This window comes from Fukomys damarensis, unplaced genomic scaffold (genome assembly GCF_012274545.1).
Source record: "Fukomys damarensis isolate Sample0158 unplaced genomic scaffold, DMR_v1.0_HiC HiC_scaffold_19, whole genome shotgun sequence".
Lineage (NCBI taxonomy): Eukaryota > Metazoa > Chordata > Mammalia > Rodentia > Bathyergidae > Fukomys > Fukomys damarensis.
Genome location: NW_022900931.1, coordinates 547203 through 556757, shown reverse-complemented (window position 1 = coordinate 556757; position 9555 = coordinate 547203). Strand labels below are relative to the sequence as shown.

The following is a 9555-nucleotide window of genomic DNA, read 5'->3' as shown; positions in this document are numbered from 1 at the left end:
ACTGCAGCTCAAGGGCGCCGGCCCCACGGCCTTCTCCAGGTGCGCGGGGCGCCGGCCTTGTAGCTCCTGCCGCTCTTCTGATGTGGAGTCGGAAGAGTCGGCGCGGCTCCTGTGAGGGGGAAGGAGCTGGACAGGGAGGCAGGATAGGAACCTCCGTCCGGAGCACGACTGACTGGCACAGGGTGGGCAAGTATCTCCCACATTTTAAGAGCAAGCACCACGGCCTGGCCGTGCTTTGCCCTGTAAACACGCCGGGGACTTTGGACCCTGTTCCACGGCGGCACTCGTGTTCAGTAAGGCTCCCAACCCAGGGGCCTAGGCAGTGCCGGGGAGGAAGGGCTGCTGCCCAGCCCCTTCCTCCAAATGCCACCCGGGGGATCGGGAGGACAGCAGCTCTTAAGACCAACCCTTACTCTGAAGGGCACATGGTTGACCAAGGCAGTCCCAGGTCCAGATCTGTATTCTGGGTACTCAGCAGTTTTCACTGCAAAGTTCTTATCTGTGTCCATACTCTTTAAATGCTTGTTGAGTAGCTAACTATGTGGGTAAGTTGGCATCTTAGGATTAGACATTCTAAATCCATGCCTTTCATCCCCTCGCTTCAGCCACCGACATGGTCACTGGACCCCATCTTCATATCCCAGGCCACATCCTCAGAATGGCTGGTTCTTCCTCATCCCCTGTATCCAGCCCTTTCAGCTCTGAGAGGTCACTAGACCTTTTTATTTGGAGGTAGGATCTCAGGTGCTTATTATCCCATCATTCTGGGAGGCCGAGGCAGGAAAATAACATGTTCAAGCTCAATGCAGGCAACTTAGTGACTTAGCAAGACTGTCTCAAAAAATTTAAAAGGGCTGGGGATGTAGCTCAGTGGTAGAGTGCTTACCTAGCATGCTTGAGTTCAGTCCCCAACTCAAGATGGGGAACACTGTTTTCTTTTTAAAAAGCTGTTAAGATACTTCTTTCCTTGCTGGGTGTGGTGGCACACATCTGTAATCCCAGCACTCAGGAGGCTGAGGCAGAAGTATCACTGTGAGTTTGAGACCAGCCTGGACTACATAGTTCCACGTCAGTCTCAACTACATAGTGAGTTTTTGTCTCAAAAAAAAAAAAAAACGAGAAAGGTACTTCTTTCTTTGAGGAGAGGGAAACTGCCTGATGCACACTAACCTCTATATTTTAATTCCAGACAGGCCGATGGTCGAAAAGTCCTGAGGTCAAGTATCCGTGAGTTCCTGTGCAGCGAGGCCATGTTCCATCTGGGGGTCCCCACCACCCGGGCTGGGGCCTGTGTCACATCCAAATCCACAGTGTTGCGAGACGTATTCTATGATGGTAATCCAAAATATGAAAAGTGCACAGTTGTGTTGCGTATAGCTCCCACTTTCATAAGGTAATGCTGAGCCCCTTGAGGCCTGTCTACATGTGCTTACAGAGCTGGGAGATTTAGGTCTGTGCAGTTGGGATGTCCACAGAGCATTTGCTCAGGGTGACAGTGCCAGGCTGCAGTCAGGACCCTTGTCACTTGGAAAGTCCAGACTGTCCACAGAGTAGATGCATCACCGCCAGGAAGACCTGTGGTGCAGGAGGTTCCTGTCACTGGTCCTTGGTTACAGCCAGAAGTGACAGGTAGGGCAGCTCATGCGAGACCCTGGGCAGTTTCCTAGGAGGTGCTGCCATGCAGAGGGACTAAGGAAGGTGCACAGCAGAGTTTATGACAACAGAACCACCTAGCAGTGGCCAGGAAGTGGCCTCTGCACCATCATGAGTGTGTGTCTGCCCCCCACCTGTTCTCACAGGTGGTCTAGGCTTCTCATCCACAGTCCTTTCTGCCTACTCCTGTCTCTTCCATCTGGCATTCAAGATTTTCAGAACTGACTCCCTAAACCCAGAATAGTCAGGAGGCCAGAGCTGTGGTGGGCTGTGGCTCACCTGTCCTGCCAGGCACTGGATGACCACCAGCTGTCCACACTTGAGTCAGGCTGTGTCTGCCTGTGGCTTCTGACCACGGAGGTGGTGGAAGGACCCAGAGCCAAAACCCATCTCATCCTGGGCTGCCTTTGTCTATGCAGCTCTGGTGACATTGGGTGAAGATGTCCTGTGCCTTGAATGGTGGCTGTCACTATCCTCTACCCTGTCATTGCCAGTAGCAACCCCAGTTACAACAACCAAATGTGTCCCTAGATGCCTGGCAACCCCTAAGGACAAGCTGCTCGTTGAAAACCATGCTGGTGCCAGCCAGGATCCCCACCCCAACCCCACACAGTTGAGGTGCAGGAAAAGCTCTGGAAACTTCTGAGCCCCAGCACCCCTTGAACTGTCACAGTGGTCACTGTCCAACTGGGTGTTGCCCTGCCATGGGCTGCAAGGTCTCCCACAGCTTCTTTTTCTCCTTGTTTTTGCAGGGGCTTGGTACATCTGACCTGTTCAACACCTGGGTCTTCCCTCCAGGTTTGGATCCTTTGAGATCTTTAAGCCGGCTGATGAGCACACAGGGCGTGCAGGCCCCAGCGTAGAGCGGAATGACATCCGAGTCCAGCTGCTCGATTATGTGATCAGCTCTTTCTACCCTGAAATCCAGGCTGCCCACAACTGCAACAGTGATCGTGTGCTGAGGAATGCTGCCTTCTTCCGGGAGGTGGGTGGAGGCTATGTGGCTAGCCCTTGGCCCACCTGCTTCTGGACATGGCTGATCTGGGTAATGTGCAGAGGCTCCTGCCCAGCAGCTCTGCTCTTTCTGGGCCTGTCACCATCATGACCTCACACATAGAGAGACTGAACAGTGGGAATCCTGGTCAGGGTGGTGGAGGCAGCAGCAAGAGGGTGTGCCAGTCCCCTCAGGCCTAGCAAAGCTGTCACCTTCTGGAACAAGAGCACTCTGGTGCTAGTTGGTGCTGATAGGTTTGGGGGTGACTCAGGCTGCCCTCTGGGGTTTGAGTCTTCCCCCCAAACTCTCAGGCCTGACCCTACCCTCACCCAGTCGGTGCAGTACTGTCCCATCACATCCAGCCTGTGGGAGACCTGGACCTCACCTGACCTGCCTGAGGCCAGCAGCACTCAAAAGCCTACAGACCGAGGGCTGGGGATTTAACTCAGTGGTTCCACCACCTGCCTTGCAAGCGCAAGGACCCAAGTTATATCCCTGGTACCAAAAAAATTTGCTGGGCGTGGTGGTGCACGCCTATTGTCCCAGCACTCTGAGGCAGGAGGATTGCTGTGAGTTCAGGACCAGCCTGGGCTACATAGTGAGTTCCAGGTCAGTCTCAACTACATAGTGAGACCCTGCCTCAAAACAAACAAACAAAAAACCCTAGGGGCTGGAATAATCAAGAGCTTCTCCGTGGACTATAACAGCCAAGCCAGTCAGCAGACCTGGGCACTGAGCAGGCATCTGGGGCCCCATCCTGTAGCACCTGCTCTTATGTTGAAGCTCAGCCACACACTGTAGGTGTGGCGTGGGCCAAGGGAGCCGGGAAATGAGTATGGAGCCTGCCTGGCCCACTCAAGGCAATGCATGTATGCCTGTGCACAGGGCCTGTGGCTCCTCAGACCTTGCAACCTAGGGCCTCATTCTCAAGGTGACTGGTGCCGTGTGCCACAGCAGCTGTCTGGCTGGGGCTGGGTGGGGAGCATTGTTGGTGGACAACATGCAACATGGAAATGGGACGGTTGTTTTCGGGGCACGTTGACATGGACCCAAGCAGGCTCCCATGAGGTCTCCCCCTGGGCCTGGGTCTGCATGGCCTGATTTTCTAGGGTGTACGCAGAAGCAAGGGCAAATCCCCTCACTCCTGAAATCCTACAAGGGGAGATCCCTGGGGAGAATGGCCAGGGTGTGTATGTGTGTGAGGGGTAAGGGAGCAACCAATGCCTGTCCTGCCAGGTCACAAGACGCACAGCCCGGATGGTGGCTGAGTGGCAGTGTGTGGGCTTCTGTCATGGTGTGCTGAACACTGACAACATGAGCATCGTGGGGCTCACCATCGACTATGGGCCCTTCGGCTTCCTTGACAGGCGAGTGGCCCTGGGAGCAGCATGAGTTCACGGGGGTGGTAGGGGATGTACAGAAGCCATGGGCTGGGTGAGCACAGCTGCAGCCACTCTTTCTTCAGTGTTTAGTTCTCAGCAGTGCCAGGTCAGCCACTCCTGGGGCAGAAACACCCTGGGGGTTTGAGCAATGCACTATGAGTTGTCTTAGCATTTTATTTACTTCTTCGGTGAGGGATTTTGTGGTACTGGAGATTGAACCCAGAAGCACTGTCCTACCCGTAGCCCCAGGCTTTTATTTTAAGAGTTTTACTAAATCATTGAGTTACTCAGGCTGGTCTGGAAATTGTGATCCTCCTGCCTCAGCCTCCCACATAGCTGCAATTATAGGACTGTGCACTCGGCTTGTTTTAGCATATTAGAAGAGGTTGCTTCACAGATGAGGGCCACCAAGGGCCCTTGGCCTGGAGCTGCAGGGACGGGAAGCACGATGGTGGCCACACAGGCACCACCCTTGGCGTGTCCTCTGATACTACCATGTCTGTTGCCCTGTGACAGATATGACCCTGACCATGTGTGCAATGCCTCTGACAACACCGGGCGCTACACATACAGCAAGCAGCCTGAGGTGTGCAAGTGGAACCTGCAGAAGCTGGCAGAGGCACTGGAGCCCGAACTGCCCCTTGTCCTGGGCAAGGCCATTGTGGCTGAGGAGTTCGACACCGAGTTCCAGAAGCACTACCTGCAAAAGATGCGCAGGAAGTTGGGCCTGGTGTGGGGCGAGCGGGAGGAGGACAGCACCCTGGTGGTCAAGCTCCTGGAGACCATGCACCTGACTGGTGAGCAAGGGCTCTGTTGTCGATGTGGAAACCAATTCACACTGTGAACTTTTTCTTGGCAGTATGGGGCTTTTTTTCTTTTAAGATAGGCTCTCCCTGTATAGTCTGGTCTTTAACCGTGTAGCCCAAGATGGCCTCACACTGTCCTGAGTGCTGGGATTACAGGCGTGCACCACCACGGGCACCAAGTATATACATTTTTAGGTAATTTCTAGCCTTACTCCATTGTGGCTGGAGAATATACCAGTCTCTTTTAATTTACTAAACTTACCCGTGTATTCCGGAGAAATGCACCAAGAATGTTGTGCTCTGCTCTTGCTGGCCAGGATCGCTGGTTGTTGGCTGCACTGTTGTTCAGATCTGTCCACTACTGATAGCACATTAAGGATACTGAATCTTCACTATTATGAATTTGTCCTTTGGTTCTGTGAATGTGTGCTTTGTGTTTCATGTGTGGTGTTGGTTTTTGAGACAGGGTCTTACTATGTAGCCGCCTCGAACTCACAGTGATCCACCTGCCTCAGCCTCCCGTGTGCTGGGATTACAGGTGTGCACCACCATGCCCAGCCCTTTTTTTTTTTTTTTTTTTTTTTTTTTTTCTTTTGTGGGGTATTGGAGATGGAGGTCAGGCTTTGCGTTCCCTTTTTTTTTTTTTTTTTTTTTTGTATTTTTCCATGGTAGTGGGGATTGAACCCAGGACCTACGCACTGAACTATATCCTTGTGCTTTTTCTTTTATTTGAAACCTAGTTTTGAAAAGTTGCCCTGACTGGGCTCAAACTTGAGATCCACCTGCCTCAGCTCCCTAAAGTGCTGGGATTACAGGAGAACAATCTTATGTCTACATCTTTTTTGATGAATTATCACTGTGTAACACTCCTGTCTCTACATTTCCTCCCCTATACTTGGACATGGTAGGTAGTCCCCATACTAGGCTACAACCCCAGCCCCTTTTATTTTTATTCTTGGTTGGCACTAGTATCCATTTCAACTCTCCAGATTACACTGAATGTAATGTTCACAATAAACATTCCTTCCTAGCCAGGTGTGGTGGCGCACACCTGTGATCCCAGCACTTGGGAGGCTGAGACAGGAGGATCGCTGTGAGTTTGAGACCAGCCTGGGTTACATAGTGAGTTCCAGGTCAGTCTCAACTACATAGTGAAACCCTGTCTCAAAAAACAAAACAAAAAAATTCCTTTCATTTACAAGCTGTTTAAAGCAAGTCTCCTATAGATGGTATATATAGTTGGATCACGGGTGGTTGTTTCGAGGTAGTCTTGCTATGTATTCCAGGTCAATCTTCAATTCCCTCGTAGCACAGTATAGCCCTGAACTCATGATCCTCCTGCCTCAGCCTTCTAAGTCTTGGGATAACAAGCATGTATCAGCATACCTACCTGGATTGTGGGTTTTTTTGTTTTGGGGGTTGGTGGTTTGTTGTTGTTGTTGGAGGAGACAGCTGTGTAGTTCAGGCTGACCTTGAACTCTCCTGCCCCAGCCTCCCAAGTGCTGGAGTTACAAGCATGCACCATCATGCCTGGCAAAGATCTCATTTTCTCCACTGGTTTTTGCTTAATTGATTTTTTTGGCAGCACCTACTTGGAATCCCTTCTGATTTGTCTGCTGTTCAGGTGTTTTTTTAGGGGTTACCATGACTCCATGGTCAGGTGGACAGGGTCAGGGCCAGCCTCAGCCCCTCTGAGGGTCACGGGGGGTGATGACAGGCAGGCTCAACACCCATGGAGGGAAGGGGACTGGCGCCTGCCTCGGTGCTGACCACACCATGTTCCAGGGGCTGACTTCACCAACACTTTCTGCTTGCTGAGCTCCTTCCCAGCTGAGCCAGAGGCACCAGACCTGGCTGAGTTCCTGAGTGCGTTGGCCTCACAGTGCACCTCCCTGGAGGAGCTGCAGCTGGCCTATCGGCCCCAGATGGACCCACGGTGCGTAGCAGCGTCACCTCCTCGTTTGTTTTTAGAAGGGGAGGAGCATCAGGAAGTGAAGGCCCCAGGCACATCAAGGCTGAGGTCCACAGGTGCCTTGGGTCTGGCAGCTGCCCTGTTGTGGTAGGGCAGTCCCGCTGGGCACTCATGGGCACACTGGTCAAGCAAAGGTCAGGGACACTCGTGTGGCAGAGGTAGTCTCTGCAGAACAGGGGCAGCCCATGCCTGTCCCCCACCCCCACAGGACGTGTGAGACCATGAAGAAGCCACACAATGCAGAAAGGACTTTAGTGGGGGCAGTGATGGTGCTCAGGATGTGGGTACAGATGCAGGCCACAGACAACATCCCACTCCCCTCCGCCGAAGCCCTGACTGACACTGCTACTCCCTCTGCAGCCAGCTCTCCATGATGCTGATGCTGGCCCAGTCCAACCCGCAGCTCTTTGCACTCATCGGCACCCAGGCCAACATTACCAAGGAGCTGGAGTGCATGGAGCAGCAGTCTCAGCTGCAGCGCCTGACCTTGGAGGAGCTACAGAGCCGCAACAGCACACACTGGGCTGCTTGGCTGCAAGACTACAGGTGAGCTGTTCCGGGCCCTGGGCACCAACCCCAGGGCCATGGCCACCAAGCCTGATGGGGGATCTGGGATGATTCCAGAGCCCGGCTGGACAAGGACAGAGAAGATGCCGGTGACACTGCCACCTGGCAAGCAGAGCGTACGCGTGTGATGCACGCCAGCAACCCTAAGTACGTCCTGCGGAACTACATTGCACAGAACGCCATCGAGGCTGCTGAGAACGGGGACTTCTCAGAGGCAAGCACACTTGTCCCTGCCCCTGGGAGGGAGAGGGTGGGCAGCCAACCAGCAACCCCTCACCCTGCTCTCCCTTAGGTGCAGCGGGTACTGAAGCTGCTGGAGTCTCCTTACCGCCCAGAGGGAGAGCTTGCTGAGGCTCCCACGGCCACAGGCCCTGATACGGCTGCCTCAGAAGCCAGCAGGCAGCCGTCCTACAGCAGCAAACCTCCACTCTGGGCAGCTGAGCTCTGCGTGACATGATCCTCATAGCAGCCTGGGGGATCCTCCACACCCCGGGAGTTTCCTGAGGCCACTCGCACTGCTCAGACTATGGCCAGCCCTGCACTCTTCATGACGGCAGACACATCTAGTCAGGACCTGACCTGTTTCTGTCCGATGCTAGGTCAGCAGTGCTACCCTGGTCCAGTGGCCACAAGGACAAGGGCCCCACCAAGTGCTTGTGGGTGAGGGTAGCAGGCCTCTGAATAAATCAGCATCTTCAGCCCGTCCCTGGTCAACTCTGTGCCCTAACCCTGAAGACGCTCACGCATCCTGGTAGTAGCTGTTGAAATTGATGCGCAGCAGGAAGTCTTCAAGGTGGGGTTGGTAGCCGCGGTTCACCAGCTTGGTCACCACTGGAGGGCAAAGGAATTCTCAGCATGTGGCCCAGGCCTGGCCACGCCCCTGCCCACCTCAGGGGAGGCTCACCTTTGAAGAGGAAGTGGGAATAGTACTTGAAGGTGCTATAGGACTGCTGCATGAGGGCAAAGTTGGGGTGCTCTGTGCCCTGGGGGCCACTGGCTGGGCCCCAGGCCTGGGAGATGAGCTGGCTGCGAAACTTGAGCACCAGGCTGAAGATGCTGTGGATGATGTTCATGACAGGTGCCGCCTTCTCCGTCAGCAGGCCCCTAAGGTGGGCATGGGCAGAGTGAGCTGCCCCAGCCCCAGAGCCAGTGAGCCCAACACCCTCCGTGACTGCACCCCACCTGAAGACAGCCTTGTGCAGGTACTCAGCGTGGGCACGCTGGATCTCCTCCAGGTCCCTTACTGTGGCCAGCCGGGCCCTGAACTCGCACCAGCTGACATGCAGGATCTGGTTGGCAATGTAGCCCTGGGTCACCTTCACGAAGTGCTGCATCTCGTGCTTGAACAGCTGCAGCTGGCGGAACTGCACCGAGCCAGCCGCATGGCTCACCAGGGCTGGGCAGAGGGCAGGGGGCCCAGTGAGGGACAGCCAGGGTCCACAGGGGCCGGTGGGTGGGTAGGCTTCACGTGACCTCACCTGTGCGCTTGAGGTGGAAGCAAATGTCCTTGAGCGTCCACATCATGAGCTTCAGCTGCAGCAGGAAGGAGAAGATGGCGCCATACTTGCTGAGGCAGCTCTCGGTGATGATGATGTTGAGCGGCCAGTCCACCTGCTTGGGAAGCCCCATCAGTGCCTGCCCACACTCAGGCCTCCTCCAGCCCTGGGTGGCGCTGCTGACCTTGTACCTGAGCTCCAGGCAGCTCAGCACGTCCGGCGTGTTGGGGGCGAAAACTTCAGGCAGGTGCTTGAGTGCAAAGGAGAGGCCGGCAGCATGTGGCGAGTCCCCATGCAGGCTGCACTGCAGCGCCTTGCTCAGGACGCAGTTGAGGGCCAGTGGGCTCAGTAATTCCCCAGGCGTCTGTCCGGCCCCAAGCTGGGCAGGGGAGGAACACATGTCCCAGGATCAACCCTGTGCCCCAGCTCTGCCAGGTGGGCCTTGGGCCTTGGGCCTCAGGCCAGGGGACAGTCCCCATCCCGTGGTCCCCACCCTGCCAGGCTCACTTTCTCAAAGAGCAGGTCGCTAAGGGACTGTGCGAACTCCCCATCCTCCATCAGCAGGAAGTGCCGCAGCGCCTCAAAATGTGACTCCAGGTGCAGCTCCACAAAGAAGTAGTCAACGGCAGCCTTATTTACCAAGGAGACACTGGCAGGAGGGGCAGAGTCAGGGGGGCAGGGGGCA

At 54.9% G+C, this 9555-nt stretch overlaps 2 protein-coding genes across 8 annotated transcripts in view; one reads left to right on the top strand and one right to left on the bottom strand.

Annotated features, from left to right (window-relative positions):
• Selenoo (selenoprotein O) overlaps positions 1-8072 on the top strand; it is a 12428-nt gene extending 4356 nt beyond the window's left edge. Inside the window, exons 1-10 of one of the 2 annotated variants that reach the window (XM_010634274.1) lie at positions 7-39; positions 606-732; positions 1190-1393; positions 2452-2638; positions 3884-4014; positions 4546-4826; positions 6621-6771; positions 7168-7353; positions 7432-7588; positions 7667-8072. In XM_010634274.1, the coding sequence (XP_010632576.2) occupies positions 614-732; positions 1190-1393; positions 2452-2638; positions 3884-4014; positions 4546-4826; positions 6621-6771; positions 7168-7353; positions 7432-7588; positions 7667-7840 (1590 nt within the window). In that variant the 5' untranslated portion in view covers positions 7-39; positions 606-613 and the 3' untranslated portion in view covers positions 7841-8072. Of the gene's footprint in view, positions 1-6; positions 40-605; positions 733-1189; positions 1394-2451; positions 2639-3883; positions 4015-4545; positions 4827-6620; positions 6772-7167; positions 7354-7431; positions 7589-7666 lie in introns of those variants that run through there. The other variant, XM_010634273.1, reaches the window with a different exon arrangement.
• Tubgcp6 (tubulin gamma complex associated protein 6) overlaps positions 7046-9555 on the bottom strand; it is a 17288-nt gene continuing 14778 nt past the window's right edge. The window contains exons 20-25 of one of the 6 annotated variants that reach the window (XM_010634276.3): positions 9378-9519; positions 9055-9249; positions 8853-8985; positions 8557-8770; positions 8279-8478; positions 7046-8205 (exon numbers count right to left, since the gene is read on the bottom strand). In XM_010634276.3, coding sequence (XP_010632578.1) covers positions 8114-8205; positions 8279-8478; positions 8557-8770; positions 8853-8985; positions 9055-9249; positions 9378-9519 — 976 coding nt within the window. In that variant the 3' untranslated portion in view covers positions 7046-8113. Of the gene's footprint in view, positions 8206-8278; positions 8479-8556; positions 8771-8852; positions 8986-9054; positions 9250-9377; positions 9520-9555 lie in introns of those variants that run through there. The other 5 variants (XM_010634277.2, XM_010634278.2, XR_782205.2 and 2 more) reach the window with 5 other exon arrangements.